General features: G+C 38.7%; 1 protein-coding gene across 1 annotated transcript in view; it reads left to right on the plus strand.

Annotated features, from left to right (window-relative positions):
• Positions 1–26,145, plus strand: part of stk26 (serine/threonine protein kinase 26) — a 69,838-nt gene that overhangs the window by 35,428 nt on the left and 8,265 nt on the right. Inside the window, exons 5-7 of the mRNA XM_079835239.1 lie at positions 12,015–12,172; positions 18,231–18,416; positions 22,311–22,456. Coding sequence (XP_079691365.1) covers positions 12,015–12,172; positions 18,231–18,416; positions 22,311–22,456 — 490 coding nt within the window. The remainder of the gene's footprint in view (positions 1–12,014; positions 12,173–18,230; positions 18,417–22,310; positions 22,457–26,145) is intronic.

The following is a 26,145-nucleotide window of genomic DNA, read 5'->3' on the forward strand; positions in this document are numbered from 1 at the left end:
TTAACATTCAATAACTCAGGAAGGAAATAGTGCAGTCTTTATGAGTCTTTAAAGTTGGAGGTGTATGTCACTCAGACAAAAAAACTCTAAAAATACCTTCATGGCTTAAGGGGTTAATATCTGATGTGTTTTATTAGACACTGTTTGGATCATTGATGGACAGAAACTAATGATTGTTCTCCAGCTCAACACAGTTAGCCTTATTGTGCAGGACTTGACATTAACGCTTGTCCGGGACAAGTGGACTTTTTGAAGGGGCAAGTGAAAAATAATTTTACTTGCCAGACAGACAAGTATCCTGGTTAAAACGTGAAAACAAAAACTAACTAGGGAATCACCAAAGAGCAATAATGATTCTGCATCAGTGTAAGTGGAGATCGATAGTGGATAATAATATAAAACGAGCTGACAAGGTTGGCCTGTTGCATTCAGAATCTGGCAAACGGACTTCAGGATGGACTAAAATGAACTCCCAAAACGTACTGCCAGATTCTGGAAGATGAATTCTTCAAACAGTGGTACTAGAGGATGTGGTGCTGGTCCTTCAAGAGTCACTCTCAACCTATAAAACCTATAAAGCCTATAAAAAAGCAGGCTTCATGTATTTTACAACACTTCAGCTTGTGATTCTTATCTAGTGGGGGTCATTTTTTAGGATTCTTTACCTAACTGAAGTCTCTGAGATCCTGACACCTTCACTTCTGGAGACTCCAGGTAGGTTCAGATCTGGAAAATGGTGGCGCTGGAGACTAAAGGGTTCCTGATGGTTTCACCCTTAATTCTTCACCTTAATTCTTCATTCTTTTGCAGTTAACAGGTGTCTTTTCTCCGCCACATGTTTTTGTCTGACCCTGCTGACCCAACGAGCATTTCACTGTCCAATGGTCATGCCTTAACTGCAGTGTCTAGTATTGCATTAGTATTGCATCCTTCTCATGGCCATTTAATACTTTTTGACTTTTCAGTCTGAGTTAAATCTCTTTTTTGGCTCAATTTATCTGTAAAAGAAAACATGCCTAATAATTCTGCACACCTGAATATAAGGTGATTTTCATTTCCAGCCTTCATGAACAATTATATATCACTTATACATTATTAAATACTAAATCAATAGTAGTTATTAGGATTACTGTGGTTTGGAATTGGTCAAATGTGCCTGGAAAAAAAATATGATCAGAAAATCAACGTGCCTAATAATTCTGCACTCCCTGTATACAAAAAAATGTAAAATAATCTCATAACATTATTTAATGCAGTTGTAATTTTTCAGTGTAAATTATTTAATTTGATTGGTAACAGCCTATAGTGTCTTATTGTAATTTAATTTATAGATCAAATTTAAGAATATAAAAGGAAAGCTGAAGCATCTCCTATATTTAATAAGATTATGGAAAAATGCCCTTTATAAAAAGGTACAAATATGAAAAATAGGCATATTTAAATATGTAAAAGCTGATTAAACACTGATGAGAATATTGCTTCAGAATAGATTATATTTACAAAAAAAATCCGGACAAGCAAATGTTTTACTCGGACAAGTGAATGACAGATTTACTCGTCCGAAGGACAAGCGTGTGAACCGGCTTAATGTCAAGCCCTGTTGTGTAAATCTCTTGATATACTGCACAGAGTGCCATGTTTGTACCTTCTCCACCATACGATGTTTTAAAATTAATTGCTTTTATTAATATGAGCAACAAGCGTCTCATAGCAGCCACTGTTATAACCACATAATGTGTTTGGTTTGGTTTGGTTTTTAAAGGGATCGTTCACCCAAAAATGAACATTACCCCATGATTTGCTCCCCCTCAAGTCATCCGATGTGTGTGTATGACTTTCTTCTTTCAGACGAACACAATCAGAGTTATATTAAAGGTCCCATGGCATGACATTTTCATTTGATGAGGTATTTCGACATTAATATGAGTTCCCCTTGCCTGAATATTGTCCCCAAGTGGATAGAAAGGTTGATCGGTGTAAAACCGAGTTCTGGCTGTCTCTCTCTGCCTTTGAGAAAATGTCAGGCCAGACGAGCCAATCCTGAAGTCTCCTGGTTTGACGTCCAAGCAGGAACGGTTTCCTCCCTTTCCTCCGCCCAGAGAATCTGGCACGCCCATGCAAACGCTATATTATTGTCCTCGGCTTGTGAACGAGTGAATGCTGGCAGTTTCTCAGTGTTTGGATGTACAAATGAAAACACAAGTCTTTTTTCAGTTCCTTCTGATCTGTGATCAATGATTTCTGATGTGTAGCTAATTATTTATTATTCGTGCACACGCAGCGGCTTCTCTCTCTCCAGACAGAACGGTGTTTTCGTGTTTTCTATCTTGTGAGTCAGTGTTTTTGTACGTCCTCGTTTCGTCTATCTGTTCTAAAATGTGCATACAGTCATGAGTTTCTGCTCAACATCGGCAGAGCCACATCTTTAGAGATAAACCTCACGCACGCCGAAACTCGGCCTTCAACATCCCCGACCCCCAGTACTGCATCTGGCCCACAGCGGAGGCACCAAACGCGGGCGAGATTAAGCAGAAGGGGGGTAAGCGTGAGGGTATCCGGCTAGGCTAGCCAGCTTTCCCCACAATAAACTGGATTACATTCGATTACTGCTGTTGTCTTTGTTTGCGCTGTGTAAGTTACTCAATGCGCGTCACTGACGCTTTTCATATGATTGGAACATATCTAGAAATAAGGCTTTAATCAAACTTACTAACTCGTTCATCTCGCTGTAATGGTACTTTGCATGTGTTACAAAGTTGGTAGAATAATGATGAAGAGGACTCGGTGTGACTGGGACTCGTGTTTATTCAGAACTCTCAAATACAAACACAATAAACTCGCGCTGACAGACAGCGCTCTCATAACTCAGTAGTTACTATAAATAACTTTGTTAGCAATCGCTCTGTCTCCGTGATGTCCGGTTCGCGAACGAATCATTCTTTTGAATCGGTTCTTTTTAGTGAACCGAACCAGTTCACCAAATCGGACTGAATCGTTCTAAACGGTTCGCGTCTCGAGTCAGCGCTGATCCATCATTTACTAAAGTTACTAACTTTCTGACATGAGTGACAGCCCCTCCGACTAGAAATAAACTAATAACCTGAAGTATATTCTAGTAACTACAACAGTTCAAAACTGAACTGAGACGTGCTGAGAGAACTGATGAGAAGTGAACACAGGTCCATCCGTCTCTCTGGCAGCAGCTCGTGTGTCGTAGACCTCGTTTAACCACGCCCCCTCCGCTCATTTAAAATGCAAAGATGTCAGCCAATCACAACAGTGGGCGTTTTTACTGAAGTCTCACAGCAGACACGCCTCTTGAAACAGGGCAGTCAGCCACAGGGCAAACAGCAGTATAGACAAAATGCCTTTTATTTCTAAATTATGACATTTTATGATGTAAAAATCATACTAACAATATAAGTACACCTCAGGAAACACTATAAAATAATAGAAAAATGCCATGCCATGGGACCTTTAATAAATGTCCTGGCTCTTCTAAGCTTTATAAAAATCTAGATTATAGAAATCTATAAAAGTGCATCCGTCCATCCATCATATAACTGCTCCACACGGCTCCAGGAGTTAATAAAGGCCTTGTGAAGCGAAGCCAAAAATGTCCATATTTAACAGTTATAAAGTAAAATATCTAGCTTCCTTAACTTTTAAGTTTCTGTGTGTTTGATAGTTGTTCTCAAATTTAAAGGGCATATTGCAGGTAAAAAAATTTCGAGATTAATATATAACCTTGTATGAAAACACCATATGAAAAGGTAGTGCAGGATTTAAAATGTTTTAAAAAGACATAAGAGCACAAATTTAGTAGATAAAGTGGCCATTTCTTTGGCCGCTTTGAAAAAGCGCTTTTTTTTCAACATCGTGTCATATTACGTCACGAGAGGGAGTGGTTCGCCGAGCTCTGCGTTGGCTCAGTGCAGATTAGGTTGGTATTCAGTAGAGTCTGCGTATTTTCGGTAGTTTTTCTATTCCAATTTATCATTGTCATGGTAAATTATTATCCAGCCTGTCAGGGCATCGAGTCCACAGGTTTCCTAAAAAAAAAAAAGTTAGGAATTCTGCATGGTGGCGTTTTGTGCAGGTGAAGAAACGGGACTTCCCTTCACGCATCTGCTTGGAAACACGCGGTGGATTGTGTGTAGTGCTTTAGACCGGAGGATTATCATCCCGGCGATATGATGGAGTCAAACATTGTTATACTCATGTAAGGCCGGCTACACACTGGCTGCGTGACGTGAGCGTGGCGTTTTCTATCTGTAAGCCGGCTACACACTGCAAGCGTGGCGTTTCTGTTGCGTTTCAGCTGCGTGGCGTTTTCTGTGTCTTTGCACACCCGAAGCGTGTCTGACGCGGCGCTGCTGCTGCTAGGTGACGTAGTGGAAGGCCTATACTTCATGTTAAACATAAAATATATAAATAAATATTTATATAAATATATAGCCTACTGATACAGCAAAGACAACGTCAGCACTTGGCAGTATTGACGGCCGAATAGGCTACAAAATATTTTGTTCTGCATTGGCAGGTGCAATATTTGAAAATCGATATTATATATTTTTTAATTACAATTATATCTGCATTTATGTCAAAACCTAGAGACTTTCACACATAAAAATGTCATTTATTAATATGTATTCGTGTCAAAATGACAAACAGCTTTTCCTATTCTATTTTGCCTGGAAACGCGTCCAACACACTTGCGTGTCGCATCGGTTCTATTTCTAGCATGTGCTTTCGGCGCGGCTCGTGTGTAGCTTGCCTAAAGGATGAATAAACATCCACACGCGATGCTTCTTTGCCGTCGTGTTTACATTAATGAATACAAAGTATGTACATTAACACAAATGAATACAGTCTCACACTTTTTCGAAAAAAAGTTCTGAATTATGTGATATTTTATTCATGCCATGGATGCACATTCAAGTTCACTCAAATACATACTCATAACGTCATATACATCTAGCCTGGCTCCGCCCTCCTACGTACTTCCGCTCAATTTTCATTTTCCTTCAGTACTACGTCTGTGACTGCGGTGTATGCTTAGGTTTTCCCCCGAACAATTTTTTACCGGTCCACTCAGCGAACAGAGGGAGTGGCTGAGAGCGATGACGTTGATGTCGTGCGCTAGTTTGAGTTGTAGTTCAGTAATGGCGGCGGTGAAAGATGAGAGTGTGTGGCAGCGCTGACGAATGTCCAGAAGTTAAAGCCGGAGTGTGGCGAGAGATCGGCATGCGTGATTGAGAATGAGACACACCGGTCTCGAGTCCTCTCATGAGGGAGCACGGAGGCATATAAGGACGAGCGACACCGGTGAAGGATGAGAGAGGACCAGGACTGGATTTTGTGTTTTGTTATGTTTGTGCGCGGCAGTCCGTGAGGGGCTGCCGCTTTTACTTTCATTTTGTGTTTATTATTTGATTAAAAGTTGTTAAACGTTCGCCGGTTCCCGCCTCCTTCTTCCCTGAACAAACGAACTCCCGTTACACGGAGCAAGAGCAATCACTGCTGTACTGCTGATGTTGTGGTCCGGGAAAAGTCTTTTCCAGCTCGCTCCGTTAGTGGTGAAGGAGTTGCTGAAGCCGTCCGTCTCCCACCACCCGCGAGAAAAACCCAGGCTGAATTACCAACTTTTGACAAACACCAAGGTCGTGTGGTAATGTAATTGCTGTCCGAATCCACATCTCTGAGTTTTCAAGAATATATCACTTCAAAACTCACTGTTTATATCCTTTATAGACCCCTGCAGAGCACTGTGCGGTTGCGTGAGCTGTAATTTGCATTTCTAGACTTGCATTTCTTTAAATACTGGCAAGTGTTTACAAGAGCAAAATATTTCACCACCGCTCAAAAAATAAAAGAAGAAAAGCACGTAAACATTTGAATTACATGTCTCACATGTTGGGGTCAAGCTGGTGAAAATGTGGTTAAGCCTTTAAAATCCCTATATAAACAAACTTTAAAAACTCTCGATAAAAAACCTAAACATTTTCATCATTGTAGCATTTTGAAGAAATACAAATTATTGAGTTTTGAAAATTATGTGCTTTTTAAAAATTTGTGTATGGTTTATAAAATTGTAAATGGTTTGGCTCCTTCGGTACTCAATGATTTTGTTGGTTTCCGTCCTAATATTTCTGAAAGATCTACTAGATCATCTATGAGAAATTGTGCTGTTCCTTTTCGTCGTTCTGCTTTTGGACAATCCTCTTTTGCTGTGAAAGCGACGAATAACTGGAATGCTTTGCCAGAAGATATAAAAGGGTGTAAATCTATTGGAATTTTTAAAATGCAGTTGAAATCTTTTTTAGAATGTAATCAGCTTTGTAAACATTGACATGGTTGCTGTTTAATTGTTTGTTTTGTGTATTTGTGTATATATGTATTGGGTATGTTATTTTATTGTTTATGTTGAACTGCCAAAGGACTGCGGGTGAAAATTAGCTTTGAGCTAAATCCGGTACAATACATGAAATGGAAACATTTATGTTAAAAATTGTACATGGTCCTTTTATAAAGTAAAGTAAAGTAATATCACACAACGTTTTGTGTGGACGGATATTAACGAGTGTGACTTTTCCTGACGGTCAAGCCTATAAGTTTCTGTTATTGGTAAGTAAATCAATAATTTACTAGATGACAATAACGTTACCAGCTTTGCTATTGCCTGATACGTGATAATAAGCAGTACAGTGTTGTGATCTGAGTAGGGCTGTAACGTCCCAGTCGATTAGTCGATTGTTAGTCGATACATTCTGGCTCGACCAAAGTTCTGATTGGTCGATTTTTTGCCGCGTTCATTTCATTAGTTTTGCCGCGTTCATTTAATCAGTTTTGCCGCGTTCATTTCATCAGGTGGAAAACACTTTGCTAATGGGGGTGTTTTCAGAGCACCCCTGTTTCACAGGTAACAGTCTGTCTTCAGAACACCCCCGTTGTTTTCATTTCTTTTGGATTTGCCCAACCCACTGGAGAAGAGAGAACGACTGAAGTAGGCTACTTCGCTTTTTCCTAGTCAGTTTTTCAACCATGTCAACAAAGACATCGGCAGTGTGGCAGCATTTTATAAAAATAGACAATGGGAAAAAAGTGGAATGCAAATTATGCAAGCAACAATTTGCATTTCACAGCTCAACGACAAACATGTCGTATCACCTAAAAACGGTAAGCTAACTTGTTTGCGTTAGGTTGCCCCGTCTGTTTTGAGGAGGCTAGGCTATATGAACATATCAGAATTACCATATTTCAATGTTTTAGTGTAGGCTAATAATCGTTTTATAACTGCAGGCGCACCCATCCACAATTAAGGCATCCCCCAGTCACACCCAGACCACGCTGGATTTTAAGCCTCCTTTATCATCCAAACGGAAAATTAATATCACGGAAGGAATTATTAACTTTATCGCTCAGGATATGAGGCCCATTGCTGTTGTGGAGGGCCAAGGTTTTAAGAACTTGTTAAAAGTTTTGGAACCTGGATATACAGTGCCAGCACGCCACACAATCATGCATGCACTAACCGCAAAATATGAGGGACTTAAAGAGAAAGTTTCGGAGTTAATACAACACAGCGAGGCACTGAGCTTGACCACAGATATGTGGACATCTCTTAGAATGGAGTCCTATATGACAGTGACTGCCCATTTCATTGATGGAGACTGGAAAGCACAGAGTCTTGTGCTTGAAACGAAACAAATAGAAGAGGCGCACACGGGAATAAACATTGCTGCGCGACTCTCTGAAGTTGCTGACACCTTTGGAATTCAAGAAGCAAAGAGAGTTTCTGTTGTATGCGACAACGCGGCTAATATGGCACTCTGTGTGGAAACACTAAAGGAATCACATGAATGGCCAGAGATGCAGGGCGTCAGGTGCGCCGGGCACACTTTGCAGCTCTGCATTAACGCTGCACTCAAACAAGATCCCATTTGTCGTGCCGTGGCTGCATCACGTCATCTGGTGGGACATTTCAAAAAGGGGCACAAAGCAAAAACTGGGCTAAAACAGAAGCAGGAGCAGCAAAATGTCCCTCAGCATGAACTAATTCAGGATGTGTCTACACGTTGGAACTCAACATTTTCGATGTTGGAGCGACTGCTGGAGCAACGCTGGCCCATTACCGCAGTGCTGTCTGACCCAAACTTCACGAAGAAGAGCGATAGCAGTACACTGGACCTTACCACAGCACACTGGAATGCGATAGAGGACATTAAAAATGTGCTGAAACCAATGACAACACTGACCGAGCTGATGTCTGAAGAGGATAACGTGTCCCTGTCTGCAACAGTACCCATGCTGGCAAACTTGAAGAAACGTCACCTGGCCATCGCGGATGATGACAGCCCCATTACCAAAAAAATGAAAAGCAAGCTGGTCGAAGAAATTGACAGTAGGTGGGAGTTTAAAAACCGAATGATGATGACTAACAGTGTATACATTACAGCTGCAGTAGTAGACCCTCGTTTTAAGCAGCTGTCTTTTCTGGATGATTCCAAACGAGACGAGGCCTATACAGTAGTTGCACAGCTGGCAGAACGACTGAGTGCACTCAGCGCAGCCATAGGCACAGGTGAACCTGGAGGTGAGGAGCAGCATGTGTCAAAAAAGCAGAAAAACGACAAAGAGAAGGAGATTGCTATGCTGTTGTGCGAAGATGAGGACGATCTGGTTTTTACAGAATCAGGTGGTAGAAGCACAGTGACAGAAGAAATGAAAAACTATCTTCAGGACAGAACCAAAATTGACTCCGGACCATTGGGGTGGTGGAAAAAAAACCAAGACAGATACCCGAGCCTGGCCCGAGTTGCAAAGCGACTGCTCTGTATCCCTGCAACATCCACGCCTTCTGAACGCATTTTCTCCAAGGCAGGATTTATTGTCAATAAAGCAAGAAGCTGTCTCCTTCCAAAGAACGTAGATATGCTTGTGTTTCTCGCACACAACACAAAAAAGTGTGGAGTGGACACTGATTGTACTCGTGAGTGAGTAGCCATTTGTTTATTTAATTGTTTTTACATTATTTCGTTTTGGACATTAATAACATTTTATTTTGCACATTTATTTGAAATACTTGTGGATTTGGGCATTTGATTTATTTATTTTTGTATTTGTTCTGAGTGCGCCTACTTTATATGCACTATTTTGTGTTTCGTTTAAAATTTGGCTGTAATGTTGTAGCCTACTTTTATGGTTCCCTTTTATTAGGCCTATTGTGCAAACTGCTGATTTATTTCTAGTACCTATTATTTATTGGATTTGGGCACTTTATTATTTTATTTTTTATGTGTAGCCTAATGCGCGATATGCGCTGTGCCCACTTTCGTTTTGAGTCTATGCTTTATTTTTCAGTTATGCACTTTATTTTGTTTCTGATCTTAATCTGGCTTGTTTAATAAATATTCCTTTTTTATTAAAGTGGACGTGTCTTTTGTGTTTAAGAGTAAAAGCTTTAAGTTAATCGTATATTCTCAGCCGCGAAGCTGAGCTGATCATGTGTTTGAGCTGTACGTGCGGCTGAAATGATGATAGTGTCTGTCAGTTATTATAATACATATGACAAAAACAATTGTCTAAATTATGTTGCATATTCCTCAAAAGTTCTTGTTATGATATCACTAGTTGACAATAGTACTATATTATGGGAAATCATAGGCTATGATATTGCGCAGGTGCACGTAATGCGACGCTGTCAGAGCCGACAGACTCGTGTGTCAGACTCACTTCAGTCCAAAATAATCAGCTCAAAAACCATTTAATATACTGCAAATAGCCTACTAGTTTTTTATGTTTATTTATTATTGATTTAGGAAGACAACAAGGCCACCAAGTAGCTACTGCGCACAGTGCACAGCTAATTAATGTAACGTTTTTTTTTTCTAACGTAATTTTTAGTCGATTTTTAGTCGAAAATTTCAGGAGTTCAGTCGACCAAGATTTTCTTTGGTTGATTACAGCCCTAGATCTGAGCACAGTGATATCGTTAGCTAGCTTTATGCTAACACTGGTCTCTCTCCGAGACACCTGCCGCTGTTCTCCACTGTTTCTCCTCACATAAATACTCAATCTGTCTCCTGTAATCGTTGTTCTGTCTAATCCTGGTCTGTCCCTGATTGTGTGTCATAATTGTATGGCTGTGGTCTGCCATATGAGTATTAATAAACATTTATAATGTCCTCAGCGTCCGAGCTGTCATTGCGACCCATTGTTTTCCTATCGTTGAGATTCACCGCACTCCCTCTCGTTATGTCACGTCCGGTTTTGGCATTTTTAGATGCGGAAGTAAAATTTTCTCACAAAAACGACTCCAAAAGCCTTAATAGCGTATTTTAAAATATATTTTAAAGAAAATCTAGTTCCTACATTATTTTTCTATACATTGACTCTAACCTGCAATATGCCCTTTAAGGTTAAATGCTGAAGTTCATGTCGTCATATATTGACACCGCGAGTGTCAGGTGTGTTCATTCACACAGAAACACACAGAACATGTAGGATTCATGTTCAGTCTTCTTGTGGTTTAATATTCACAGACACTCGTCCATATCGCGATGTGATTTACGTGTGCTGACCAGGGCTTAAAAACAGAAAAAAATATCAATCGGTTCACTCCGAGCAGAATCGATATTATAGCGTTTCCGTTTTTGCGTTCCTCAATAAACATTACTGTTCCGAAAACGGTTTGATATGAAAAAATACCGGTTAATAACGTTATTTTAATTTCGCCTATACTTTAAACAAATATGTATAAATAGACTTATTTTCACTCAATAATAATATAACGCATGGTAATTCAACTGGAATATTTAATTCATAACATTTTTAAAACCAGAAATACATGCATTAGAATTACAAAGCATAAACAGCGGGACAAATATTGACCTGTTTTAATGGAGCGTTAGACAGCCTAAAGTGGCTCTTATGCCGAATTATTTTCAGAAGAGTGATGATAACATTCTTTGTACATAACTTTTTTTCAACACAACTTGTTTTAAAAATTGCATGAATAAAGAATAAATAAACTGGATAACCATTGCTCTTTTAATGCACCGTCAACTGCTATTTTCAAAGCAAACACTGCATCACATAATCAAATTCAGTCCGCTAATAAAGCTTGATCATTTAATGCAATTTAACACCATTTAATATGAAGCATCAACCGTCTATATAGAAAACATTGACCTGTCCTGTATTGGCAATCTGAAAGACTATAGGAAAAATGTTTGATAGATGCTATAGCCTACTTGGATAGGCTTAAACAAAATCCATAAACTAGCCTAAATCAGACTATTTGAGCTTAAAGTCCGAACTGCTTATTTAAACATACGAAAGAATGTCCTCCAATACCTGCGCTTTCATTGTAGACCTCAGCGGGGAAAGAAATGTACTTGAGGCATGTAAATGCGCGCTCATACTGGCGGTAGATTCATAGATGACGGTGCGCGGGCATTTCACTCACGCTTGATCCGCCAACGTCACATGCTGTAGCTACTCAATTCATGATTGGTCACTGCCAAATTAAAATATTAAAGAGAACGATAAAATAACGTTATTAACCGGTCATTTCAAATTAACGTTTCTGTTCAGAACGATTCAAATTGATTTTGATTTCGTTTCTGTTTTTGTTCCTCTTAAAATTTAGTTCGTTTCCGGTTTTCGTTTTCGTTCCTTGAACCGGTTCAGAGCCCTGATGCTGACCTACTTTTGATTTATTCATCCAAAATGTGAAAAATTCTGTGACGTTCCGAGTTACACAGTAAATTCAGTTTTTATGACTGGAGACATAAGTTGACATTTTTATGAGACATAAGTAGGAAAATCCAAGTGAATCAGTGATTACTTATGAACCGAATAAGTAAATTGGACGATTGCGACTACATGACCTCTATGATGTTTTTCCTGTTCCTGATATGATGAAATTGAATATATGGTTTTTGATCATTTCAAGTAGTTGTAAAAGCTGCTGTTTTTCTTCATCGTCTCTTATTTTCACATGTTTCCAGCCGCCAACGTGCTGCTGTCTGAGTCCGGAGAGGTGAAGCTGGCGGACTTCGGTGTGGCAGGACAGCTGACGGACACACAGATCAAAAGGGAGACGTTTGTGGGTACACCATTCTGGATGGCGCCAGAGGTCATCCAGCAGTCTGCCTATGACTCAAAGGTCAGTCCCTCTGTGCTGAATCTGCTTTAACCAGCACACCTAAAAGGTGTTTTTTACTGTCACACTGAAATTATTTCATGAGGTTTACTTGTACTTCCTGAGAGGATTTTCTGTTTGTCAAACTCTCGTTAAGTTACGATTAAAGTCCCTGCTAACATACAAACCGTAATAACACTGTTCTCACGTCATGTGACACTGTAGGTCAAAAACACGAAGGTCTACATTTCACTGCCTCTCCATATTAAACTGGTTATATGTAATTTAATTTAATTTTAGATACAGGGAGTGCAGAATTATTAGGCACGTTGATTTTCTGATCATATTTTTTTTCCAGGCACATTTGACCAATTCCAAACCACAGTAATCCTAATAACTACTATTGATTTAGTATTTAATAATGTATAAGTGATATATAATTGTTCATGAAGGCTGGAAATGAAAATCACCTTATATTCAGGTGTGCAGAATTATTAGGCATGTTTTCTTTTACAGATAAATTGAGCCAAAAAAGAGATTTAACTCAGACTGAAAAGTCAAAAAGTATTAAATGCCCATGAGAAGGATGCAATACTAATGCAATACTAGACACTGCAGTTAAGGCATGACCATTGGACAGTGAAATGCTCGTTGGGTCAGCAGGGTCAGACAAAAACAGGTGGCGGAGAAAAGACACCTGTTAACTGCAAAAGAATGAAGAATTAAGGTGAAGAATTAAGGGTGAAACCATCAGGAACCCTTTAGTCTCCAGCGCCACCATTTTCCAGATCTGAACCTACCTGGAGCCTCCAGAAGTGAAGGTGTCAGGATCTCAGAGACTTCAGTTAGGTAAAGAATCCTAAAAAATGACCCCCACTAGATAAGAATCACAAGCTGAAGTGTTGTAAAATACATGAAGAAGGTTTTTTTATAGGCTTTATGGACAGATAGGTTGAGAGTGACTCTTGAAGGACCAGCACCACATCCTCTAGTACCACTGTTTGAAGAATTCATCTTCCAGAATCTGGCAGTACGTTTTGGGAGTTCATTTTAGTCCATCCTGAAGTCCGTTTTGCAGAGATGGACTAAAAATGAACTCCCAAAACGTACTGCCAGATTCTGGAAGATGAATTCTTCAAACAGTGGTACTAGAGGATGTGGTGCTGGTCCTTCAAGAGTCACTCTCAACCTATCTGTCCATAAAGCCTATAAAAAAACCTTCTTCATGTATTTTACAACACTTCAGCTTGTGATTCTTATCTAGTGGGGGTCATTTTTTAGGATTCTTTACCTAACTGAAGTCTCTGAGATCCTGACACCTTCACTTCTGGAGACTCCAGGTAGGTTCAGCTCTGGAAAATGGTGGCGCTGGAGACTAAAGGCTTCCTGATGGTTTCACCCTTAATTCTTCACCTTAATTCTTCATTCTTTTGCAGTTATTAGGTGTCTTTTCTTCACCACCTGTTTTTGTCTGATCCTGCTGACCCAACGAGCATTTCACTGTCCAATGGTCATGCCTTAACTGCAATGTCTAGTATTGCATTAGTATTGCATCCTTCTCATGGGCATTTAATACTTTTTGACTTTTCAGTCTGAGTTAAATCTCTTTTTTGGCTCAATTTATCTGTAAAAGAAAACATGCCTAATAATTCTGCACACCTGAATATAAGGTGATTTTCATTTCCAGCCTTCATGAACAATTATATATCACTTATACATTATTAAATACTAAATCAATAGTAGTTATTAGGATTACTGTGGTTTGGAATTGGTCAAATGTGCCTGGAAAAAAAATATGATCAGAAAATCAACGTGCCTAATAATTCTGCACTCCCTGTATGTTTAAGGTCTACATGATCTGTCCTATAAGGAGGACTCATATTTTGATGGGTATTATAGTGAAAGGAAGAGCTTGCGCGCAGTTTATCGAGTTGTTTTGCATATACTAAGTTTCCCAGTTATTAACTGCACCGCTGAAAAGGCATAAGCTCTGTGGATATGTTTGTGTACTGTTAGTTTTGAGTGTTTTTGTGTAATTTGCTGTGTGTGTTAATGGTAATGCAACGGAGAGAGAGAGAGTTTGTGAATGAGACGTTAATGCGCACTTCTTTGTTCAGCTCTTACGATGATTTTTTTGGAGTGAATAACGATGCAATAAACTTGATAAACCATCAGTTAAGTTTGTCCATCATTCGGACGGGATATACGCTACAATCTGTGTCCAAACACATCTCTGGATAAGGTTTTCACACTGACAGCTGTCATTGTAAGATATAGCAACTGTGTGTGTTTGTCCGAGTCAGTAACTAAGGGGGGCGGGGCTTACCGATAGGTCAATTATATCACCGTGTGGTAAACCTATAATCAGTGCACTTTGCTGTTTAATAGCCAAAATATCTCCAAACCACTGAAGTTGAGTGACCTTTCTTGTCAACATTATCGATATCCTCCGAGTTGGTCGTGAGTAGTGATGCACCGATCATGATTTTACATGGCCGATTCCGATACCGATTTTTTTCAAGAAAACTGGCCGATTCCGATACCGATTTCCGATTATTATTTTTTTACACACTAAAGTAATGAAAGTATACATGAACAAGATGTTTATTTGGTATTTAACAGGCTAAATTGGCTTTTGGCTAATGAAAACAAGTCCGCAATCTGAAATTAACAGGAAATTGATTAAAATGCTGAAAGGTGAAATTAAAGGCAACAACTGTATATTCTGCAATCCAAACAAAGATGTTACTTAAATCAGCATTTGTTTTTAAATTCAGTGTAAAGAAAAAAAGTCTTTACCAGTGAAATTAAATAAAACCAACGTATATAATTGTTCCAAAATGTTAAATCAAATAATGTTTACTGCAACGAAAAAAACTAAGATGCTACAGCAGGAGCTTTTTAAATCAAATTAAGTCAATGTCATTTTAAGGTAAAATAAAACGTAACACTTTAGAATAATGGTCATTAGTTAACATTAGTTAATGTATTAACTAACATGAACTAACTATGGGCAGTACATTTGTTACTGTATTTGTTCATCTTTGTTAACGTTAGTTAATATAAATCCAGCTGTTCATGTTAGTTCACACTGCATTAACTCATGTTAACAAGATTTTAATAATGCAGTTATCTCTCATTAGTAAATGTTGAAACATTAACAAAGATTAATAAACGCTTTATAAGTGCAGTTCATTATTAGTTAATGTTAACTAATGTAGTTAACTAATGTTAACTAATGACCATTATTCTAAAGTGTTACCAAATATAAATGATCATCCTATAGGCTACAGAACTGATAGTATTTCATTTCTAAAGTGCAGCATGTTCTTCTTTAGGCTACAAAAAGAAGTATTTCGGCTTTTTCACAAGTTAGTCTGTTTCGTTCTCATCCGATCCAACACGTGAGAATCTGAGCTGAACAAACTCTCACATCTGCTCTTGTGCAGGCGGAGAGATAAGCTCACGCAACTTCAGCTCACGCAACTTCAGCTCGCGCAACTTCAGCTCGCGCAGGAAAGCGGCTCTTCATCCCTTCAGCGGATCTCGTCTCTTCCCTCAGTTATCCAGGTTCCGTTTGTAACACACAAGTGACATGTTCGCGAATGATTGCAATATAGGCGTATGTGCACGCGGGCACACTTCCGGATAAATCGGCAGAAAAATACAAAGAAACCGGCCGGTTGCCGATCGCGCGCTAGAAGCAAAAACCGGCCAGTTCCGGTTTTTGGCCGGTCAACCGGTGCATCCCTAGTCGTGAGCGCTGAATTTTCTTCACTATCGCTCATTTTTCTCGCTCCACTCCAAGCCTGTCAGCCTGCAGTTTATCATCTCAACTCTCTGATTGGACATAACCACGCCGTTCGCTATAGAGCCGGGCCGCAGTGAGTTTGACAGCCCAACTCGGTGTTGTAATGCAAACCACTAATTATAAAGAAACCGCTTGAAGCTCAGTGCCATTATTAAAGGCTAAACTGTTACATGTAAACAAGTATCCATATATATAAACTAGGGCTGTCAAAAGATTAATCGCGATTAATCGCATCCAAAATAAAAGTTTGTGTTTACATAATATATGTGTGTGTACTCTGTTAATTATTATTTATATATAAATTAGGGATCGACCGATATGGATTTTTTAGTGCCGATACCGATTTTTTTTCCTCAGCCTTAAGGCCTGTACACACCGGGACGAATATCGCACGCGCTTATCGCCAGCGTTTTTCGTGACGTTTTTCGGCGGGTCTTGAGTGTTCACACCCAAGCGAATTCCACTGGCGTTGCGCCGAGTGAACGTGCACATTCAGTAGATGCGCTCCCGGTACACAAGATGGTGCTGCGGCACTTTAAGCCTCTGACACTCGCTTGTCACACAGAAGGAGAAGAGAGACAGTATTTACGTGCTTGCCAAAACCATAGATATATTATGTCTATGGCAAAACCATTCACACACTTTTTGCTGACTGGCAAGCAGCATTAGCAGTTCATCTTCTTCTTTGTCTACTTACTACTTCTTCGTCGTATCAATGTGTGCTCGGCAAGACGGATTTTGTGCTTGAGCGCCACCAAGTCGTGTTTTACTGTCACTTCAGCAGCTCCAGGCACGTGAACAAAAGCGCGGATCTCATTGGTCGGCCAGTTTTTTACGCGCCGCGTCAAAATAAAAAAACGAACCCGAGGCGTTTTTTTTTTTTAATGACGCTTTTACGCCTGCCGTTTTACGCGTCGGTGTGCACACTCACATTGGCGCCCATTGTTTAGTCCCGAGGCGTTAAACGTCGGCGATAAACGCGCGCGAAAATCGTCCCGGTGTGAACAGGCCTTTAGCCGATGAGCGATACGAGCTGCCGATTTTCTTGAGCCGATTTTCTTGAGCCGATATTTGGAGCCGATAATGCTTTTGCTCCCTCAATTTACAACATAAAAATGACACAATGATCATGATGATAATTTAAAATATACAATATAAAAAAGGAACATTTATTGAACTATAAAAAAAAAATATTTAACAAATAGTAAAAACAGGTGAGGTAGAACAAGAAAAAAAAGAGTTCAGTGGTGAAAATAAATTCTGAAAATAAATATTTAAGCATAAATAAAATAATTACACTATTGCGCACAGTATCAACAAGCAAGCAGCATAATAAAGTGCACACTGACTGTACTATACTAAACTATTTACAACCTAGTCATTTAATGCTTACACTCTAAAAAATAACCCAAGTTGGGTTGAATATGGACTAACCCAGCAATTGGGTTGTTTTGACCCAGCAGTTGGGTTAAATGTTTGCTTAAAACAACCCAATTGCTGGGTTAGTCCATTTTCCACCCAACTTGGGTTATTTTTAACCCAGCATTGTTTAGAGTGTAGGTGCACTTTCCTTAATCTCTTGTAGAGCAACACCAGCGGTAATTCAGGAAAAAATCTCCCAATGCTCCACGTGAAACTTCAGTCTTTCCACCTTTTACCATCGTGTCAATTCTCGATTGATTTTGATTAATATGCGCGAGGGAGAGCAAGACAGTTTGAAGACGGTGAGAGCTGCCCTGTGGACGCCTGTCTGGAAATAATGCAGGGAAAAAATATCGGCCGATGCACTTAAAAATTGCAAATATCGGCCCGATATATCGGTCTAACACTAATATAAATACACACACATTCATGTATATATTTAAGAAATATTTGCATGTATATACTGTATATACATTTATATAATCTATAATATATATAAATATAAATGTTTTATATATAAAAATTATATTTTCTTAAATATCTACATGCTTGTGTGTGTGTGTGTGTGTGTGTGTGTATTTATATATAAATAATAATTAACACAGTACACACACATATATTATGTAACCACAAACTTTTATTTTGGATGCGATTAATCGCGATTAATCTTTTGACAGCCCGAATATAAACAGCATATCATTTAGGGCTGGGCGGAAAAACGTTAACGATAATTATCGGGATATACTGTATACCTTCTGACTGTATTGTTCTCCTGTTTGTCTTGCATTATTGTATTATGGCAGGCTGGATTTGTGTTCGACCTCCTGAAGTTGTTTGTTTTGCTCTCAGGCTGATATTTGGTCTCTTGGGATCACTGCCATTGAACTGGCCAAAGGTGAGCCGCCCAACTCAGACATGCACCCCATGAGAGTGCTCTTCCACATCCCCAAGAACACGCCACCCACCCTCAACGGAGACTTCTCCAAGATCTTCAAAGAGTTTGTGGACTCCTGTCTCAACAAAGACCCCACTTTTGTAAGCACCGCTAAAGCATTGTTTTCTGATATAGGAATGTTGTGTTTATACACAGCACCTTCATTGTGGTACACCAGCTACCTAGTGTTATTTTTGAGACGCTATTGTATAGGGCTGGGTAAAAATATCGATTTCTCGATTTTAATCGATTCTCACTTTTACAAAAACATTATCGATTCTTAAATCCCAAGAATCGATTAGTCATCCTGTTTTCAGTTCATGAATGAAATAAACATTGTAGCGCACCTCCCATCCAATAAATCACAATAATCTTTGTGCTTTATTACTATTGATATGGAACAAAGTCTCAGATTTCAGATTACGTCTATTTTTTTACGAAATTCAAAAGCATAAATACTGCTTTGGCGCTGTGGCGCGAGATCAGTTCAAGAGAACCAGCAGCGCATGAACAGATCTTCTCTTCCGCCTTATACCAGTAACAGCGCGAAATAAACATGAATAAACATCTGAAAGTGTGTTAAAAGATACAGGACAATTTACCTAAATCCGTATCATGTCACATAGAATCGCTCAAGTGTTTTAACCGCAGAAAGACGTAAGTAAAATGGCATGTAAACATCATTTACCTCAGAAAAGCCATATCCAGTGTCCATAAACTCGTTAGTCAGCTAGAAAATTAAAGGGTTAGTTCACCCAAAAATGAAAATTCTGTCATTAATTTCTCACCCTCATGTGGTTGGACACCCGTCAGACCTCCGTTCATCTTCAGACACAAATGAAGATATTTTAGTGTAAATCTGATGGCTCTGAAAGGCCTCCATTGGCACACTTTACACTCTCAAGACCCTTAAAAGACACTAAAGACGTCGATACAAAGTCCATCTCACTACAGTGGTTCTACAATAACTTTATGAATCGGCGAGAATAGTTTTTGTGCGCAAAAAACCCCTAAATAACGACTTATATAGTGATGACGATTTCAAAACATGGCATCATGAAGCTTTGAAGCGTTATGAATCAGTGAGTCGATTCATGATTCGGATCGCGTGTCAAACTGCTGAAATTTGGCGATTCAAACTGCTGAATCGACTCACTGATTCATAACGCTTCGAAGCTTCATGAGGCCGTGTTTTGAAATCGTCATCACTATATAAGTCGTTATTTAGGGTTTTTTTGCGCACAAAAACTATTGTCGCCGATTCATAAAGTTATTGTAGAACCACTGTAGTGAGATGGACTTTGTAACGACGTCTTTAGTGTCTTTTAAGGGTCTTGAGAGTGTAAAGTGTGTCAATGGAGGCCTTTCAGAGCATCAGATTTACACTAAAATATCTTCATTTGTGTCTGAAGATGAACGGAGGTCTGACGGGTGTCCAACGACATGAGGGGAAGTCATTAATGACAGAATTTTCATTTTTGGGTGAACTAACCCTTTAAGTCTAGAGAGGAGCATTTTGCTAATTATATGCACCACATTACATAGCTATTGATTGTCATTTTGAATGTTCTTCAATATTTAATGCATGTAGCCTATGAATAAATCTGGCAAGTTTTTATGACAGCCAAATGTTTATATATTTTTTAAAAAACTAATTGGAGTAGAAATATGATTATGTAATTTTAAAGTTAATATTATAACTTTTATTATTATAAAAAACTAAAATAATTTAGTGTAATTTAAGTGTTTGTATACAAATCAGGTAATTTTTACCTTCAATATTAGTCGGCTGATGTAGTACCATCAACTGACTCCCATAGTTTACAACATTAGTTCAGAGATTTGTTTTCCTTGAGAAAATTGGCCATGTATTATATCTGATATAGGCCTATATCTAAAATAATCAATATTGAATCGAATCGAAAGCTTGTGAATCTGAATCGAAATCGAATCGAATTGTGAAATTTGTGTCAATACCCAGCCCTACTATTGTAGTTTATTAATATTTTAAATTAGTTTATTAGGCCTTGTTTACACATGGATGCATTTTGGTTGATCACAAGTGGACAACCGGTGTCAACTAGTGTTCATTTCAAAACCAAAGAGTGGTTTTGGTTAAGTTTTTATTTTTTAAACTACATTTTAATCTCGTGTTTTACTGTCAACGATATTGCATGATGATCTAGTCAGTTATCGTTTAAGGACGTGTGTCATTTCGTCTTATTTTCCGTCATATTTCCGTTAACGAAATGAACACTGGTGTAAACGGGGTGTTAAACGTTTTGAGCTTGTCCACTTTCGTCCACTTCCAGAGGGTGTTGAACACACATTGGACCGGATTTCTGGTCAAATGCACTGAAACAGCCTCTAAAAGACGCCCTACTCTCCTCCCACTGACCTAATGCTAAGCATTATGGGATGCGCGCTAGCCAGACGGGATTTAAACTCTCGGCTGGAGACTCAAGTTTGGTTTGAAGATGAGAAACGTCCCGAGCTCAATGTTCTCTCTCCATTCCTGATGTCTAACACACACTCACAGCGTTCGGCTGCTCTTGTGTCTGTCAGAGCAGAAACTAAAGCTGATGCTCTCTGTGTGTTTCTCCGGCGTCTCCGCTCGTGTTCATATGGAAATTACATGAGCTTATTTCATCCAGTAGATCTAAAGATCTGAAAAACACCCGCCCATAGACCGAAGAAATCAGGACACAAGTGGCTGAACCTGGACAAAAGAGACGGATTAAAACACCAGAGGCCTGTACCATGAAGCCGGTTTAGCTGGCTAGCCAGATATGTTTTAAGCTTAGTTTGTGCCAATCCTGGGTTTTTGGTACCATTAAAGTGGTTTGGCTTTTAGCTGTGTTCATCTCCATAGTAACTTACGCTCCACAGCTAACCTGCTCTAGGGCAGGTTATGTTCTGGATAATAGAGATCTCAAACTGAAATTGGACCAATCAGCTGTGAGCAAAGTGACACACCTCTGATGTAATAAAGTCAATACCCCTGTTTCTACTCCAGATTAAAGGTCACTACATAGCAAATGGTTTTTAAAGACTAAAGTGTCTGGCTTTTAACCATGCTTATTTATTATAATAATAATAATTTTGAATGACTTGGATATAATTGAAGTAATTAGTATACCCTTAATCAAATACACACGTATCATTTTAGTTAATCAATCATTAAAAGGCACATAGTTAAAATTAATATAAATAGCCTATATATAGGTCAAGCTTCAAAATCAATAAATAAAGCTTTAAAAATGACTACATGTGAGTTTAAATGTTCAATTCTCTCTCTATATATCAAGTAAACTAACTTCATAACGTTTATTGCACTAAGTAAGATTTTTCTTAAAGTTTCATAGAAAGCTCTTCTTCTTCCTGTGTAAATTTGTTTAAATTCGTAATATTTTCAATCATGTAATATTGTGCAGAAGAGAGAATTCAATTTCGCGAGAAGGGAATCTCAGTTTCTCTGATCCACAGCCTGTGATTGGCTGTTCACTGCTGATGTCACAGCTCCGAAACTCAGGATCAAAGCCTGAGGTGACAGAGAAAGCTGATGATCGGCATCATGGGACTGACAAAGCCTGAATAGATTGGTTTGGTTTTGTCAACTCGAAACTAATCCTGTAACCCTGAGTTTGTTAATCTACCATCATGGAGTGAAGAGGAGTGAACAAGACCTTAGTTTTAGTTGGGTTTTAGCTTAACTTTATTAGTTATTGTTTTACGTCTATATAGTTTTTATTAATTTGTTTTATTTTTAATTATTTTACTGTCAAGGACTAAATATAAATAAGTGGCCAAAAGTAATGACCCTACAAGTTCGATTAAACCATATTTAAAAAGTATTATTGTCCTCATGTTTCGATGAGGAAACACAAAACATGATATTTATCTGACAATTATTTTGCCGTTTTGTAAATACTTTTGAGCCGTTGGTGCCAGTATATAGCTGATGTGTTTGTAAAGTCATTATCTTCCTTTCCCAGAGGCCCACAGCAAAGGAGCTTCTGAAGCACAAGTTCATTGTTAAATATGCCAAGAAGACGTCCTACCTCTCCGAGCTCATTGACCGACTGAAGCGCTGGAAAGCTGAGGGCCACAGTGATGGAGAATCGAGTTCTGACTCCGACTCGTAAGCACGCAAATACATTCACAACACAGTCATTTACTGTCCAGAACATCCTTTTTGCACATCCTGCCATCCATCACTAAATTGCCTGATGCTACTAAGCAGCAGTTATTGGACAATTCTGTTGTAAAATGAAGGGTCTCAGTAGAATGGCCAGACTTCAAGCAGTAACGTCAACTGGATTTTTTTGTCCGTTTTATCAATTACTTTGACAAATGTGTTTGATCACGAATTCTGTCAAGGTCAAATACTTGACATCCAATCAAATGACCTCACCTTCTGTGGTCAGAACCTGTTTTGGGAGAAACGCATTTCAAGTAACTTAGATAGAGATACGTAATAATATTACTTTTTCCAAGTAACTAGTAAAGTAATGCATTGCTTTTTAAAATTTACAACAAAATATCTGAGTTACTTTTTCAAAAAAGTTACTTTTTCACATTAGTTTGACTGACAGCTCTCCTGCCCCCATGATGAGAATAATAAGTACATAGGTGTGTGTGTGTGTGTGTGTGTGTGTGTGTGAACATGAGGGTTATTGTAGTTCTAGACTAAATGTGAGCATTGATTCATCTCACTTGCACAATAAAGATTCTGTACTCCACAAAATGAATAAAATCAGTCAAATGCAAAATTACAGAGTACAATGCAAACCTCCAATAATTAAATGTTAAATAAACAACAATTTTTATGCATAATCTACCTTTATATTTAATTTACCAATGTCTTGCTGCTGACCTTTGATGATGAAAATTACTAGATTTTTTGTTTTTATTGGTAAAACTTTTTTCTCCTGGATCCTATTCTACATTATCCAGAGCTGCGCCCTCCAGAGTCCTGCACGGGTCCGATTTTGTAAACCCGTACCCGCAGTGCTTAAAACTGCATCCGACCCGTTTTCCGACAGAAGCACTAAATAAAATCAGCACCCGACCCGACCCGCTTAAAATAGAACCGACCCGCAATACAATCAGTTTAGCATATTACATTATAGACACACTTGACAAAAATGTTTATTGCCAGCATACATAAGTTATTACACGACCATTAACTTAAGGACAACTTCGGGACATTCTAAAACGCCTAACGTGGCTTAATGTAGGTAAGACACTGTTATTAAGAGACCAAACTCAGTAAACATAATACTAATAACGTATACTATGTACAAAAAATCAGATGAGCCCAAAATTTTAACGCAACACGTTTAATTACACGTTAAGCGTTTTCCTCCCATAGAAAACCATTATAAGAAAACGCTTAACGTGGCTTAATGTAGGCTACTAAGACAGTGTTATTAAGAGACTAAACTCAGGAACCATAACAAAAATACTGTTCGATTGAACTGTGTGTGCTTGGTTTTGTTACCACAGTTATCTGCGTGCTTCCTCAGCGATGAACTTCCACATTTGCGGCTATCTTTTCTTCAACTCCTCATGATCCATCTCGACCAGTGCAGGCAGATTGCGCGCGCGGTTGTGATTCTCCTGGGAGGGCGCGCACCGCGCTGCCACAAATAAACTGATATGGATTTGAAATTATTTTATCAACTTGAAATACAGGCAAGGCATATTTTTGTATATGCATATTTTTAGGAACACATCTACAATATACATGCATATATTTTTAGGCCTATATTCGTTTGCACGTGACTGTTTAAAACCCGTGTTTAGACCCGTGTTCTCCCTTGTCCGACCCGCATCCGTATCCGACACAGGATGTTTTTCACCCGTTTCAGCAATATTCGGGTACCCGCACCCGTGCAGGACTCTGGCGCCCTCTACTGTTCATGAGGGAATCTGCATTTTTTCCTCAGCCTGGGGCTTATTATTTCAATTTTGGTATGAAGAGGTCTTTACCATTGCACAAAAATATAACTTTTTTTGTTATAAAAAAACAAACAAGCCCAGCCCAAGTGAGGAAAAGTAACGCAAAAGTAACGTAACGCATTACTTTTCGTTTAGTTACTTTTTAAGGGAGTAATTACTTTTCAAAGTAACTTTCCCCAACACTGCTCAGAACTGACTGCATCCACACAAGCAACGTGTGCTATTCTCGACAATGTACCTTCGTAAGAACACAGACCGTGCATAGAGATCGATTTAAGACTCGATACAGTAAAATATATTATATGAACAATAGTGCAATTTTTCCCAAATATCCATGCGATTGCAAATGTGCATTGACTTTATACAACAGCTCAACAAACTGAGCGTAAACACAACCCTGATGTTCATATTAAACAGTATTGTCAGAATTGTTTGCTCTATTTCACAATGAAATCATAGTTCCAGACGAAAGCCACAGCAGAACTGGTGTGCGTCTCCTAGTAAAAGCCTTCGGTCGCTTTGACCGAAAAACTGTCTGTGAGTCGAGTAGTGTCTAAATTCACAGGACTCATAAAAGAGTAGGCAAAACGTACCCGGGTCTTCTTCCGGACACTTTACTATCCCATGAGGCCACAGGAGGATTTGTGAATGGAGGTGAAGCGACACAACTGACGCTGGTAGGTCATGTGATAGTGACAACATGGCGGATGTAGTTCGTCCGGATTACATTCATACTATAGAACATACTTTTTTAAGCCGGCATGAATTGCTTATTTAAAATAAGACGCAGACACTGTTTCAGTGGCCCATTCATGCTCATGACTCACTCAAGACTGCCACCCACTGGTGTCTTTAGTTTAATATTTAAAAGTATAATTTTTAATATTTTTAATTATAATTAATATTTAAGTCATCATCAAAAGTAATAATTTTTGCCATCATTCCATAGTTCTCTAAATTTAAAACATTTATTTATTTTATAAACTTATTGATAAAGGTAAATGCAACTGAAAATCTATTTAAAGCAGCACTAGGTAACTTTTCAACCTTTATAATATATTTTCAAGACTCTTGTGATGATACATCGTCTTACAATAGGTTGAATGACACGTCTGCCATAGCCTGACGGGGTCTGTATCGTTTTTAATCGTACTTTTTAACTTCGGGTTTCGGGTAGTAACCCGAGAACAAAAAGAACTACAAAATTCGACTGCTTTACGGCATATACGTCACTTCCACCACCACTTCCTTAAATTCGGACGTGCGAGAAAAACTATCGTTTGTTTGCTGAATGTTATAGTCATGGCCGAAGCAGCACAGAAAAATAAGTTTGGTAGGGGCTACATTCTTGCAAGTAAATACATAAGAAGTACAAAATCATATTTTAGGATGCCTAAGATGTCTGTGATATTTGTTTATTTGTCTTGCCTCAAGCTATAATGCAAATCGATTTTTCAAATTTGCAGATTAATCTAGGGTATCTTGATATTATAATATTGACGATATATGGTTATTACCTACCACTCAAACATTGAATTGAAGTATCATATAGATTCTGTAAAACGGGAACCAATAGACTAGGCTACTATAATGACGCTGGCTTGTAAACGTGAGCATCGCGATCATTTGGCGTTTGAAAAAAAAATAAAACCCATGAAATGATATTCATATGACATGCTGAAACATGTGCCACTGTACCTGTGATGAAGACATTTCACACGCGACGCAAGCAGAACACGCATGTGAACTCCTGCAGTGTTCAGGGATATTATAGTTGTCATGTCAATAAATGCAGGTGCGATGCATCCGCTGATATAGAATGACAGAGTTTACGACAGTAGTAGAGGACAATACTGTTTCCCAACT

This window comes from Gobio gobio (genome assembly GCF_949357685.1).
Source record: "Gobio gobio genome assembly, chromosome: 14".
NCBI classification, from domain to species: domain Eukaryota; kingdom Metazoa; phylum Chordata; class Actinopteri; order Cypriniformes; family Gobionidae; genus Gobio; species Gobio gobio.